At 40.6% G+C, this 14,268-nt stretch overlaps 1 protein-coding gene across 1 annotated transcript; it reads left to right on the forward strand.

Annotated features, from left to right (window-relative positions):
- The first annotated feature begins 12,160 nt into the window (after positions 1-12,160).
- On the forward strand, positions 12,161-13,226 carry LOC110305106 (olfactory receptor 2Y1-like). The gene has a single exon (XM_021176893.1). The coding sequence runs from the start codon at positions 12,211-12,213 to the stop codon at positions 13,144-13,146; it is 936 nt and encodes a 311-aa protein (XP_021032552.1). The 5' UTR covers positions 12,161-12,210; the 3' UTR covers positions 13,147-13,226.
- The last annotated feature ends 1,042 nt before the right edge of the window (positions 13,227-14,268 follow it).

Raw genomic sequence — 14,268 nt, forward strand, 5'->3', positions numbered from 1 at the left:
GCCTTCCGTGTTTGCATTCCTCTGTTTTGTGTAAGAATCCAGTAACCTCTTTGTACCTTGCCAGTGTGTCACCCAACTTCCCTATTTTCTTCTGTATAAAACGTGTGATGCTCGATTTGATAAATTACATTCAGATTCTACACAATCTCGTGTGTCGCTTCTGTTTGTCATTCGCAGACTCCTGGTCCACCTGCAACCAGAAACCTGTTCCACGCAGATGGGAGATCCAAAAAAGGGATAGTCTGTGGCAGTTTATCATTTCAAAGAAACATTTTTGTTTGTTTTCTTCAAGACAGTGTCTCACTATGTAACTCCAGCTGTTCTGGAATTGTGTAGACCAGGCTGGCCCTGAACTCACAAAGATCCCCCTGCCTCTGTCTGACAATTGATGGGATTAAAGGCATGCCCAGTATGCCCAACTACAGAAACAATAACCAATTTTTATTTATTTTACATTCAGACTGAAGTTTCCTCTCTCTCCTCACCTCCCAGCTCCTTCCCCATCTTCCCATCTCCATCCACTCCCCATCCACAGAAACAATTTTTGATTGATTCTATGTGTGTGTTGGCTAGGGTTTTACTGCTGTGAACAGACACCATGACCAAAGCAAGTCTTATAAAAGACAACATTTAATTGGGGCTGGCTTACAGGTTCAGAGATTCAGTCCATTATTATTAGGGCAGGAACATGGCAACATCCAGGCAGGCATGGTGCAGGAGGAGCTAAGACTTCTACATCGCTGCTAGAAGAATACTGGCTTTCAGACATCTAGGAAAAAGGTCTTAAAGCCCATGCCCACAGTGACACACCTACTCCAACAAGACCACACCTCCTAATAGTGCCACTCCCTGACCCAAGCATATACAAACCATCACAATGTGTCATTCTTTGAGTCTCTAGTTTACTCATTTCTTCTCTATTTATTATTTCTGCTGTCGACTGAATGTAGCTTAGCTTCTGTTTATCTAGAACAATCATCAGTGGGTTACTTGTCTGAGATATCTCTGATTTTTCAATGTAAGCATTTATTGCTATAAACATTCTTCTATAAGACAACACATTCTTAGCTGTATCCCAGATGTTCTAGTAAGTTGTATTTTTTTATTTTATTCTAAGAATTTTAAATTTTTCTTCCTGACTTTTTCTACAGTTATGTATTGTCCAATCCCTAGTTCCATAGTTTCTATTGTGTTTTCTAATTTTATTCTACTGTAATCCAATAAAATATAAGGAACTTAATTCTTTTGTATTTGTTCAGGCTTACTTTGTGGTCTCTAATGGCATCTATCTTTATTTCATTTGCTTGTTTGTTTGTTTGTTTGTTTGTTTGTTTGTATGGGTGTTTTGCTTGCCTGTGTGACTGTGTACCATGTATCTAACAGGGTAAAGGTTAGGGTTAGGGTTGGGGTTAGGTACCCATGAAGGCCAGAAGAGCGCATCAGGTACTATGGGGTACAGAGGTTGAAGGATGGCATATGGACACTGAGAATTGACTGGATTCTTTGGAAGAGCAGACAGTGCTCTTATCTACTGAGCCATCTCTCTAACTTCTATTGGGATCTATTTTAGAGGCTATTCTTTGAGCACTGAGAAAAATGTGAGTTCTGCAGCTATTGGACAGAGTGTTCTGTAGATATAATAATCCAATTGATTCAAGTCATAGTTTAGTTCTGAAGCTTCTTTGTTGGTTTTCAGTTAGAAGACCTATCTAAAGGGGAGGGTGGGGCTTGGAAGTCTTCCACTTTTACCTTATCTGGTCCAATCTGCTCTGTCAGTCCTTTAGCATTTGATTTATAAATCTGGCCACTCTGACAGTCAGTGTATAGATATTTTCAACTGTTATATCCTCTAGATGAATTGTTCTCTTTATTAATACCAATGTTCATCTTTATGCTTACAAGTGGTTTTATTTTAAGTCTATGTTATTATATATAAGTTCAGCTATGTGAGCTTGCTGTTTGGTTGCATTTAATCAGTATGTTGATTGCCACCCTGTGACTCAGCACGTTGTTGCCATTAAGTTCCATTTCTTAGAGATAAGAGAACTCTCTGACAACATTATGAACTAACCAGTACCCCGGAGCTCTTGACTCTAGCTGCATATGTATCAAAAGATGGCCTAGTCGGCCATCACTGGAAAGAGAGGCCCATTGGACACACAAACTTTATATGCCCCAGTACAGGGGAACGCCAGGGCCAAAAAAATGGGAATGGGTGGGTAGGGAGGTGGGGGGGAGGGTATGGGGGACTTTTGGGATAGCACTGGAAATGTAATTGAGGAAAATACGTAGTAAAAATATTAAAATTTTTAAAAAGAGAGAGAGAGAACTCTCTGACCATTGAATCCACTTCTCTGTCTTTTTTATGTCTTAAATGGCTTTTCCTACTTCATTCATAGTCTTATTTGAATGCCTTATGGAATCATGGTTTCTCTTTTAAAGTAAGATTCTGAAATGTTTCACTGACATTTCAGTTACCTCGTTGTCTTTGGTTTCTGCTACTGAAGATTTGTGAGCTCCCGGGTGTGTTGTAATGCCTTTTCCTCGTATATCTTTTGTATTTTTTTGTTGTGTCTGGTTATCTGTTAGGATGAATTCTCTTCCTGCTTATTCTGCTTCCACCCCTCACACTGTTTTTGTTTGTTTTGCTTTTCATATGTACTGTACAGTTATATTCACTTGACTTTATGCTCCCCACTGCCACTTAGTGGGAAGCTGACTGCAGTAACAAACACAACGATTTGATAATAATCAATTCCCTGTTAGCTTGCATTGGAAAACAGCATGTATTTCATTTGTGTTCCTGAACACTTTCAGAAAAAATAGCAGAGAGTAATGTTTTCAGGAAATGTGCTTTTATTGAGTTTTAAGTATCAATAATGAGATAATAAAATGAGGAAAGAAAGGGAGAGAGTAAGTGTGAATGTTCAGCCAAGAATAGGTTAGAGGTATGAAAGATATCAGAGAAGGCATTGTATAGTAGTAGACTCAGAGGATGAAAGGGCAACTGTAGCTACTTAGGTGAGATGCAGGATAAAATATAATGAGCAATAAAAACACAGAAGCGTACATGAAAATATAAGAAATTGAAGGCAAGGTATATTACTTATTTCTCCTAGTGCTGTGATAAAAATACCCCAACAAATTCAATTTAAAGGAGGAAGTTTTTATTTGGGTCACATTTTGAGGGTATAATCCATCATGGTAGTGGTAATGGGAGGTGGTTGGTCACACTAAATATAATATAATGTAATATAATGTAACATAATTAATATGATAAAAATCTATCATGGTGGCAGGAGCAGGGGTTGGTTGATCACATTGAATATAACATAATAGAATTAATATAATATAATCCCTCATGGTGGCAGGAGTGGGAGGTGGTTGGTCCCACTGAATATAATATAATAATTAATATAATATAAAATAATCTATCATGGTGGCGAGAGCAGAAGTTGGTTGGTTACATTGCATCCACAGTCAAGGATCAGGGAGTAAAAATTGCCAGCAGTCTGCTTTGTTCAATTCCACTGCACTTGAGGCCCGTGCTAAGATGGAGTTGTTATGGGACAGGGTCTGGTGTATCATATGATACTTTTCTTTCATAAATCAGTAAAAAAAAAAAAAAAAAAAGTCCTTTCTCACTCTTAAAAACACTCTCACAACTGTACATGGTATTTTGTGCCATTTATGTTGAATGTACAATAAATAGGATTAAGTAAAGTAATAATATTTCAAGTATTTTGAATCCTTCCCTTTATGGTTTTATGGCCCTCTGGATGAAAGGAAGAGTTACTGCACTTGTTACTTTTAATCCAACGATCTCAGGATGATGCCTGTCTCTCCTTAGATTGTGAGCATCCTTGGAGTCAGAGACAGTATTTTCCACAGAAAAGATGGTGTTGTTGGTCTCCTATCACACACTTCAAATGCATTACCACTAACACTCAAACAGTGGGACTTTATAGGTCTCACTAATATTATTTTACTGACAAGGAAACTGAGGTCAAGAAAGCTTCTGAGTCAGTACTTAGTTTGTAGTGAGAGATCTAATTTCCTCAGTGGTTAGAGATTAACATTGTCAGTTTTATTCCCACACTATGTAAAACAGCTTAACTGTTCAATAAACACCTCTGGAATACACTGACAAAATATATTTTTATATTAATTAAAATGAGATAAAATGAACACTAAAATATTAAACATTATATGTGATCCAAATATACATCAAGCTTTTCATGAAGGAAATTAGATAATTGGATCAATGATAAACACAGATAAGAACATGAGCATGATGTGAAAGTTCTAGAAAAGGAAATACTTTCAGTGTGTGTTGAAGGTGGGACTGACTGGTGAAGAGCTATTGTCAAGATTGGGGTTGGAGTAGAGGGAGTGTGAGAACTCCAAGCAGATGATAGGCACAATTGTGGAACTGAATTCTAGGAAAGATTCTGGCTCCAGAAACTTGATTTGGTCAGAGTGTGGGGAACTGGGGAAAATAAGGTCTGTAAGACAGATCTTGGGGACACAGTCAATTGGTTATAATCACTACATTGGAAATCACAGGTCTCCACAGCCACACTTAGGAAATAATTCTTACATAGGTGCCTCTTGATTTATTATAATTGCCATACTGGGGCTCAGAGATCTCCAAGGCCGCACTTGATAAACACTTTTTTTTTTCCTGTGGAATCTCTCAGTGGGTTATAATTGCTACTACAGGGCCCAGATGTCCCTAGAGCCACACTTTGTAAACAATGGTTGTATGCTGCTGTTGTGGATGTGGGACAATATCCCCAGGGAATGTATGATGCACTGAATCTTAGGTTCATGAGGTGGATTGACAATGGACCAGCTCCTTCCTGTTCTCAGTTGGATAGGGCAAGTGTTAGGGTGCACAGGGGGAATATTGCTACCTTCTAAGTTATGACTCATTGCAACGTCTCTGCTGGGATAGAAGGTATGTGATCATGATTTCTCAAGGCCCTTATCCACAGTCTCTGCCCACAAAAAATTTAAGACTAAGAAAGGCTTGTCTTCCTTGAACATCTCTAGTTATAGACAGACCTAATTTTGTCTCCTATTGACTTTGAAGCCAATAGAATCAAGGGTGATAATGCAGTAGTTACCTCTGCTGTGGGTAAGTGCTGACTAAATAGGCTACTCTGTCTTCAAAGTTAAAAACTAGAAAATCAATATTCTGTGATGAAATTGGCATTAGGTTCCACTCCTGCTAATTATCTCATTGAAGCATAGAGAAGTCAAGATTTGCAAAAGGTTTTACTAATGATATTCCTTCTACCATCCACACATCCGTCTACTATCTAAGGATACATGGCACATTAAAAACATCCTCATGTGCATCTTTTTTTCTATAACTGCATAAAATTAGAAGAAAAAATATCCCTTTAATAAAGTGGGAATGTTGGTTTAGAATAATCTTAAGTCCTTTCTGAAGCTCAACTCCTGAATAGCCAAGGCACTAATATGCAAAGTAAACTGTAGACATCCACACTAGGAGACGAAGAATGGGGGCGTGGTTGCAGGTGCTGTTGATAAATCAAGGGAGACTTAAAGGAAGAGTGTGCAGCAGAGGTAAATCCATTCTAGAAAATGTTGTACACATTTAAACATGATTTCTGATTTTAAAAAAAGATGCATTACAAAGCCAGCTCATGCAGATGCATTCACAACTCAGAAGCAAACACAGAGCTGAGCACAGACAATCACAAACAGACACATATCAAAATGCTTTATGTTTGCCAAGGAGGACCATAGTAGAAGATAAGCCTTCAAAGTTAACTTACATTGGGAGAATAGATATGGAAAATGGCCAAGTGGATGTTTCTAAACATGCTAGTTAAGTCAATGTTTTTTACATCAACCCTGAATTTTACCTTGCATGCTCCCAAAGAGCAGGCTAATGTTTAGGCAGAGGGATATTACTTCCTGTCCAGGCAGTCTGCCTTCAAACTGCTTCATTTTTATTTCACTTTTCCACCATACTAAACCACAATCTGTCTTCCTAAATCTCATCGGTTGTGATGAGTTTTAGCCTGTTGAGAAAAAACCAAGTTGGACGTATTTTCCATGTGAAATATTGTCAAGTGGGGATGCAAGGGGTTGAGCTTATCTTGAAGCCTTTTTGCAACCTGAAACTCAATCACAAGCATCCATTTTTCAGTCAGGATTCATTTAGATACTATACTGAAGCAGTCTATTTTTTTAAGCTGTTAAAGCAGCTCTCCTGCCAAACATATGCATAACCCTTAATATTCCATGTGGGTCATTAAGAACCAATTGCACCCACCCAACATCACTTCATTTTCTTACAGAGAAGAAAGTTTGGGGGCATTATGAAAGGAGACAGACATTATTACCAAAGAGTTAACCTCTCTTGTGGAATGTGGGTCCCACTAGTACTTGCAAGTCCTGATCATTTTCCTAAGAAGGTCTATGTTCACATGTGTGTACTCTCATGGGACTTTCCCACACCTCACACATATGTGTACCAAGTTCCCACAGAAATCTCTGTGCTGCCCCATTCCTTATCCAGGGTGTCTGGGATCAGAGCCTACATGTAAATCTAAGAATAATGTGCATGCCTCCTTGAGGCCCATCCTTAGTCTCACATAGAGAACTTTCAACTGTTCTTAAAGAGCTCCCAGGGGAGTTTCCTTTTCAAATTTCCAGCTATGGATGTGATGAGACAGACTTCAGCAAGTGCTTTGTGAAGGGAATGGAAGAAAACTCTCGAGAGACAAGGAAGGTCCTATAACTACACCCAGTGGTGTATAAATTATAGGCTCAAGGACAGTGCAAGGAGAAGAAGGTAAGCTGTGCTGAACACAGAGCCACTATAGTCGGTGTTGGCACAGCATTAATGCAATCCTTTGGCGGGTATATATGTTTTGCTATGTAGATTGTCCTGTTATCAGCAGAATCATGGGATTTATGAAGCAGCACACATCCTTAAAAGAAATGGCTCACTTAAAGCGTTAAACTGGGGGACCAAGGACCCCCTTAGGCAAATAAGAGCCAATATGTTAGAATAGTAACAGAGGAAAACATGACCTTTGGTGCTACAAAAGACTGAAACTCTCTCTTCAAACACCAGATCACAAGGGAGAAAAAGGTCAGTCCCCTAGGAGGAAGGACTACTTCCACATCAAGAGTTTTGAACAAGGCAGAAAGTACTGCATGGTTCTGTGTCTCTAAGGATCTGTTAGTGCACTTGAGCAAGTGAGTGACTCCAATCTCAGGGTCATACTGAGAACAATCATTATATTGGGCACTAAGACTGCACACTTAAATAAATCAATTTGCTGATGTGATTTTTGTCAGGGAAACCACAGAATAGTAGATTGCGTGCATTAGCAAGAAAATGATGTAGGTGATAGTCAGTGGAGTAAAAGACAGAAGTACACACTTGAAGAACTGGAAGCAAGAGATGGGTGATTAGAGTGAAGAAATACTGTGAATGAGGAAATTAGGCAGGGGTTTCACTGAGTTTGTGGTTTGAGGTTATGTACAGAGAAGTTATAAAAATGATAAGTATTTGAACAGCTTCTTTCTGGATCCTTTAAGTTGAGAACTGTTGTGGATAGGCCTGGTGCTGTTTGTATGTTGATGCTAACTCTGCTCTCCTAGGAGGGGTTGTGGACAAGAAGTGAGTCATGCTCAGGTGACTTCTTATGAACCAATCCCCTAATGAATAAAGGAGCCAATCACTGGTTGAGTAGGCAGGACTTCTGGGTTGGATGGAGCAAGAGAGGAAGCAGAAGAGAGTTAGGTCCTTTTGGATGGGAATAGAGTGAGGACAAGATGTAATTATGAGTGTCTCCCAGTTTCAGTGGCAGATCCATCAAGATTCACCACTGGAGGATTTAGATTTAATAAGGTTTACAAGTTAAAACTTTAGTTTTTGCCCCCAGCAATTGAGTTACTGTTGTTTGGAACTAAGTTTGTGTTGTGTCTTCACGTGTCAACTTGTCTGGGTTCAAGAAATAAAGGTACAGAGGCAAAACGTGGGTTTGCCAGATGTGCACCACAAAGGCTGTGGGGAATTTGAAGTACAGGGTTGGCGTGGTAGCAACCCGCCAGAGGGAACTTGACAAATCAGGTGGAGACGTTTCGGGAGCTCCAGCTAGAGAGTCTCCACAAGATAATAACAGGTTGGCCATTGCCTGGCTGAGAGTTGCCAGCACAAGCACTGGAATATGATGGTTTGTTTTTGTTTTTTTATTATTATTATTATTTTCTGAAACAGAAAACTTGACTTCAGCTTTGACCAGTTAACTTGGTAGAGTCTCAAGTCAGAAGAGTCAGGAAGAGGCTATGCTGGTGCTGAGCATGAGCCCATAAAAATCAGTTGTCTGCCATGGCCATGTTTATGGGAGCTTTCCTTCTTTGTGTGAAACCATCTGATGTTGGTCACACCTAGTTTTGTGACTTGTGAACTGGACAGCTCCCATATCTCAGGTTGTGTACCCAGAAGTGGCTACTACTGAAGTTAAGACTCCTGGGGGCATTGGAGTGTAGGGGAAACATAAATAGCACTGAACTATGCACTGGAGGGAGGGAAGCAGAGGAGACGTGGCACTTTGCCTGCCAGGTCCTTTCAGGTCTGCCCCAGCAGGGAATCATGCAGTGAGAGGGAGGAGGCTGCAGAACTAAACTCCTGGATCTGTGCTCAGAGCTCTCAGTCTTGTTGCAAACCACATAGGGCACTCCAGAAACTGAGCAGGTCACTGCTAACAGACTCTACAGTCATTGCCCACATGGTGAGGTATGCTCCTTACAGGCACTGACCACTGTGTCTGCAGAACCCAAACTGGCTGGTCGATGTTCTTGACGTTTCCGTGTCCAACTCTCCCTTCCTGGCTGGAGTAATGATTTTGTGTACTGTGTATTCAAATGCTGATTTCCAGAGATCTAGTTGATGGCCAGACTTTGGTATTATCATTACTATGAAGCATCTCCTGACTCAATGTTTTATAAAAACATTGTTCTCCATCACCATCTGATTGGTCAAATAAAGAGCTGAACAGCCAATAGTTGGGCAGGGGAGGAAAAGATGGAACTTCCATTCAGATCGAGAGAGAGAGAGAGAGAGAGAGAGAGAGAGAGAGAGAGAGAATCGGACACAAATGAAGAAGGTGAAGTCAAAGAGAGACTAAAATGGCATGTAGTTCAACGAGTAGCTGGGAAGAAGGCCAGGCCAGCACTGTTGGATTAGAATAGCTATCTGCCCAGCTAAATTGCTTGATGCTTTTAATAAATATTCAGAGCAAGAGTATATATAGAAAAGCCCATACTTCCTCACTTTCTCTCTCCACTATTCCCTGTTGGTGTTTCTTCCATCTAAACACCGGTGGGTCTCTGACTTCCAACTGTTACTGGTTTTTCAGCTCACAAAGCAGCTTAATCTCACACAGGCACCTTCTCAAGATGGTGCTTGGTTAAAACTCTCTTAGATAGGGGGATTACTCAAACATATTTGCTTTTCGGTGTTCTCTGGCCTCCCAAGAATAGTTACCATCACACGCACTCCCCCAGTGCATTTACAGCTTGTGGGGATTATGGGATTACCCCCTGGCTGAAGCCAAGGGTGTGTTTTCACCTGGATTCCCTACAACTTGTGGCTTTGGCCTTCTCTACTACCCCTGGCTGCTAGTTGGGGATGGAACCATGTTCTGTACTTCTCACTCTGTGTCTTTTCTGATTCTCTACTTCTTAGCTCCCCTTTGCTCTACATGATTCCTGGTGCTTTTCCTCCATCACTCTTTGGAATCAAGCCAGTTCTTCTGTGTTCTCACAGTCATATAGAAAGTTTACAAGCCTCCATCTTACCTCAGAAGTCATCTTTTCTACATACTAAGTAAGTAAGTACATATCAAGATTTCAGCATGATACCCTCTATGCATGTTTGTCTGATGCAGTGGTAAAACTAAATTTGATTTTTCCTCTTCGATACCATCTTACTGACAATAGTGTCAATATTGACAATTGACAACATTGTCAAACTGACCACAGTTGCTTATGTATTCACATTTCATTATATTCAGATCCTTTTGAGTTGTGGTTTCAGAATTTTAACGTGCTTGAGGTTTTATTCATTTGAAAAGTCATCAGCATGTCTGAATGTTGTTATAACCAGCAATGAAAGTATAGATCATGGATGGCTAAGAATTCTTGTATGACTAAATTATATGTAGGACAGATGTATTCTTATTTTCTGACTCAGAAAATAAACATTTCTGGGGCACTTGTGTATACCAGACTTGGAGCCAAGCTATATAATGGATCTATTAATTGGTTTAACAATATTTTTTGGGAGCCTTTCCTGCCTTAGGAACAGCACTGGAGCATGGAAATGCAGCACGGAATAAATTCAGCAGACCCAGTTGGACAGTACTTGCAGAACAGTGGTATAGACAGAGAATGTTGAAACCATATGCAATATGTTTTTGTCATTTAGGATGTACTTGAAATTAATATCCACCAAAATCTTGTGAACAAGGTTTTTTTTTTTTTTTTTTTTTTTTTTTTTTTTTTTTTTTTATTAAGTGAACCAAGTCCCTTGGAACAAGTGACAGGTAAGTAGGGAAAGCAAAGCTCAGAGTCTAACTGCAGAGCTTGGTGTATGTGTGAGCCTAAGGTGGCCATCCAAGACATCCTAGCCATGCTGGGTATGCCATGTGTGCCTAAGGTGGCCATTCAAGACGTCCTAGCCATGTTGGGTATGCCATGTGTGCCTAAGGTGGCCATCCAAGACGTCCTAGCCATGCTGGGTATGCCACCTGTACAATAACATTTTGTCTTTGTTGCTCACTTTTCAGGCATGGAACCTGAGTACCTTCCTGGGAGCACTGCTCAGCATTGAGGCATCGATGACCCTCCTCTACAGCAGGTTTAAGACAGAGGGAACATACCAGCATCCCAAAATTGTTCCCAGTGAGCACAGGTGAGAATTCAGTTGGCTTTCAATTTCTTGTCTTGGTTTCTGATTAACTTTCTTATCACTTATTTGATGTTTTTCTTAGCACAGAAATATCAACACTGAAAGCTACTTTTATGTATTTCCCAAGGCTGCAACTTACTAAAATGCATTTGTAGCCTAATATTCTGAGTAGAGGACATGGGTTTGTAAGAGGTTGAAATGAAGAGCCCAAATTTTCACTTTGACATCTACTGCAAGCCATGAATGAAAATACTATCAATGTGGCAGCCTCTTATACACCATAAAGAAGAACATTACTATTTGAAAACTCACTATGTTTTCTCTCATCCAGGATCTCATAGCTCAGGGAGAGACACAGACAGACAAACGACTTCTTGTGAATGACAAATGCTAGAGCAGAGCCATTACAAAGAGTTTTTTCTAGAGAGGAAAAAAAAATAAGACCTCCTGGGAAGGACAGGGATGGATTTCCCAGCTACACTTTGTAAGTGAAATATATTTGGGAAATAGTGACTTGCAAAAAGAAAATTTGTTGCAACCCAGTCACCACTAAACTGATTCTGAACTTTTCTCAATCCTTTGCAACAGATGCTGCCAATGGGTTGGCACACTGACAGCACCTGGAGTGATGGATGGAAACAGATGACTGCTCAGAGGAGGGACTCATGATGTCAGCCTTGTTAGTCTTCAGTCCGCATCTGCAGAAATACTCCACCTTCTAGAAAGAGAAGAGGAACAATTCAAACAACAGAGAGTGAAACACTAGTGCTACATTTTACATTCTGTTTTGCCTCTTTATTTTGTTTGGGGGCCATAGCTCCACAAATGCTCCATTAGTCAGCCATGCCAAAAGGTCCCCACTGGATCCTGAAGGCAGCCTCCATGTTGGTGCATTTGAATACTAGCCTCATGCTATGAGGGAGGCGGTAGTCACATTACCTTTAGACAAGGAGGCCTAGCATTGCTATCAGAAGAATCCTCTCAAGGGCTTGAGTGGTAAGAACAAAATCAGAGAACATATAAGAAGCAGGAGCATAGTTCAAAAAAAATCCATTCACTCCTATTGAGTGATCTCCTCTCTAAAGAGGAAAAGAGAGAAAGTACTGCAAAAGTGGAACTGGGTAGTAAAATGGAGAATGTGATGAATGATTCTGGAATGTTTAGGGAACCACGAGGATAATGTTTTCACATGCACTGCTCATCAGAGGCTCTGCATGAATGTCCACTTTTTGTTCAAGTGAAAGGCGATGGGAACTTTCAATGCCAGTTTAGGGAAAGGCTTCATATTAGTAGGCTTCTCTGATTTCCCTCAACTGGAAGTTTTCCTCTTTGTCTTTATTCTAGTCTTTTATCTGCTAACTCTCCTTGGCAACACCACCATCATTGCTCTCTCAAGGCTGGATGTCAGATTGCACACACCCATGTACTTTTTCCTCTCCCATCTTTCTTTCCTGGACCTGTGCTACACCACAAGCACCGTACCACAGCTTCTCATTAACCTCTGTGGGTTGGATAGGACCATCAGCTATGGAGGCTGTGTGGCTCAGCTCCTCATTTTCCTTGCCTTGGTCTCCACAGAGTGTCTGCTCCTGGGGGTCATGGCCTTTGACCGTTATGCTGCTGTGTGCCGTCCACTGCACTACACAACCATTATGCACCCTCAGCTGTGTCAGGGACTGGCCATCTCCTCCTGGGTTTCTGGCCTTGTGAACTCTGTGATTCAGACAGGACTTGTTATGGCCATGCCCCTCTGTAGCCATCGGCTGAATCACTTCTTCTGTGAGATGCCCATATTCCTGAAATTGGCTTGTGAAGACACTAATGGAACGGAGGTCAAGATGTTTGTGGCCCGAACAATAATCTTGATCTTTCCTGCTGCACTGATTCTAGGCTCCTATGGACACATTGCCAGGGCAATTCTGAGAATCAAGTCAATGGCTGGACGCAGAAAGGCCTTTGGGACTTGTGGGTCCCACCTCATTGTGGTTTCTCTGTTTTACGGCTCAGGCATATATACATACCTCCAACCCATCCACAGATATTCAGAGAATGAGGGAAAGTTTGTTGCTGTTTTTTATACTATACTCACCCCCATTCTCAACCCTTTAATATATACTCTGAGGAACAAGGATGTGAAGGGGGCTCTGTGGAAAGTACTTGGGAAAGGCACAGACTTAGTGTAAGAGGAGGAAGTAAGACCATTGTCTGTGATATCACTCATAATCTGAAACCCACCTTTGAGGGACACTAGTGACAGCCCTCAGGGTCCCAGAACCATTCCTCTGGGAATTTGGAAATGGGAGGAGTCTCTTGCAGTGATTTCTAGGTTAGTATATAAGGTCCTTGTACAAGAGAGGAGAGGCTGATCTATTTAGCTATGTTCCAAAAGACTATTAGGGAAGACTTGCATTTAAACTGGAAGTAAAGTAGATAAAGGCCCTAGGAATTTCACAAGTGGAGGAAGCCTTAATTATATATGACATCATACAATCTAAAGTCATTGATTTCCAGTGTAATGTCATGTAGAAGACCCTTGCTCAAAGGCATAGGGCATGAATTCAATTCAATATTCCTGAACACCTTATGTTCTGTTTCTACATTTCCTGATAGTAGTTACCCCACTGACCTTCCAGTTGCTCACATTACTTGGAAACCATGCCAGGAGGCTCAGTGCCATGAAAAGGATTTCATGTAAGAGGAAAGAGACTAGAGAAGACATGAGCATAAATGGAATGATCCATGAAGGAAAGGTATATGAAAGAAGAAAGAAAACAAAACCAGGTTTCTAAAATAGGCAGATCCGGGAAATTCAAAGAGACAATGGGTTCTTGACATTCTATCATGGTCATTTCCCCCATGTATTAGACAGTTTGCTTACATCTATCAATCAATCTATCTATCTATCTATCTATCTATCTATCTATCTATCTATCTATCTATCTATCTATCTACTTATCTATCTACCTACCTATCTACCTATTTATGTGACCACGTGTGTATAAGTGCATTAGAGCATACATGTGGAGATCAGAAAACAGTTTACAGCAATCAGTGCTCTCCTGGCCCTGTGTGGAGCTCCAGCCCTCTCAATGGCCCTTTCCATATGTTTAGAGGATGGTTTTCTGTCAAAGTGTCTATGTCCTTCTAACTAAACTTTTAAGTTTCATTCTCAAGCACTATATTGATTCAAAGAATACGAAAAGGCAGATTTTAAAGCTTTAAGATTATATAGGAGGGCTGGTGAGATGGCTCAGTGGGTAAGAGCATCCGACTGCTCTTCCGAAGGTCCAGAGTTCAAATCCCAG

Source organism: Mus caroli, chromosome 11 (genome assembly GCF_900094665.2).
Source record: "Mus caroli chromosome 11, CAROLI_EIJ_v1.1, whole genome shotgun sequence".
Taxonomy (NCBI): Eukaryota; Metazoa; Chordata; class Mammalia; order Rodentia; family Muridae; genus Mus; species Mus caroli.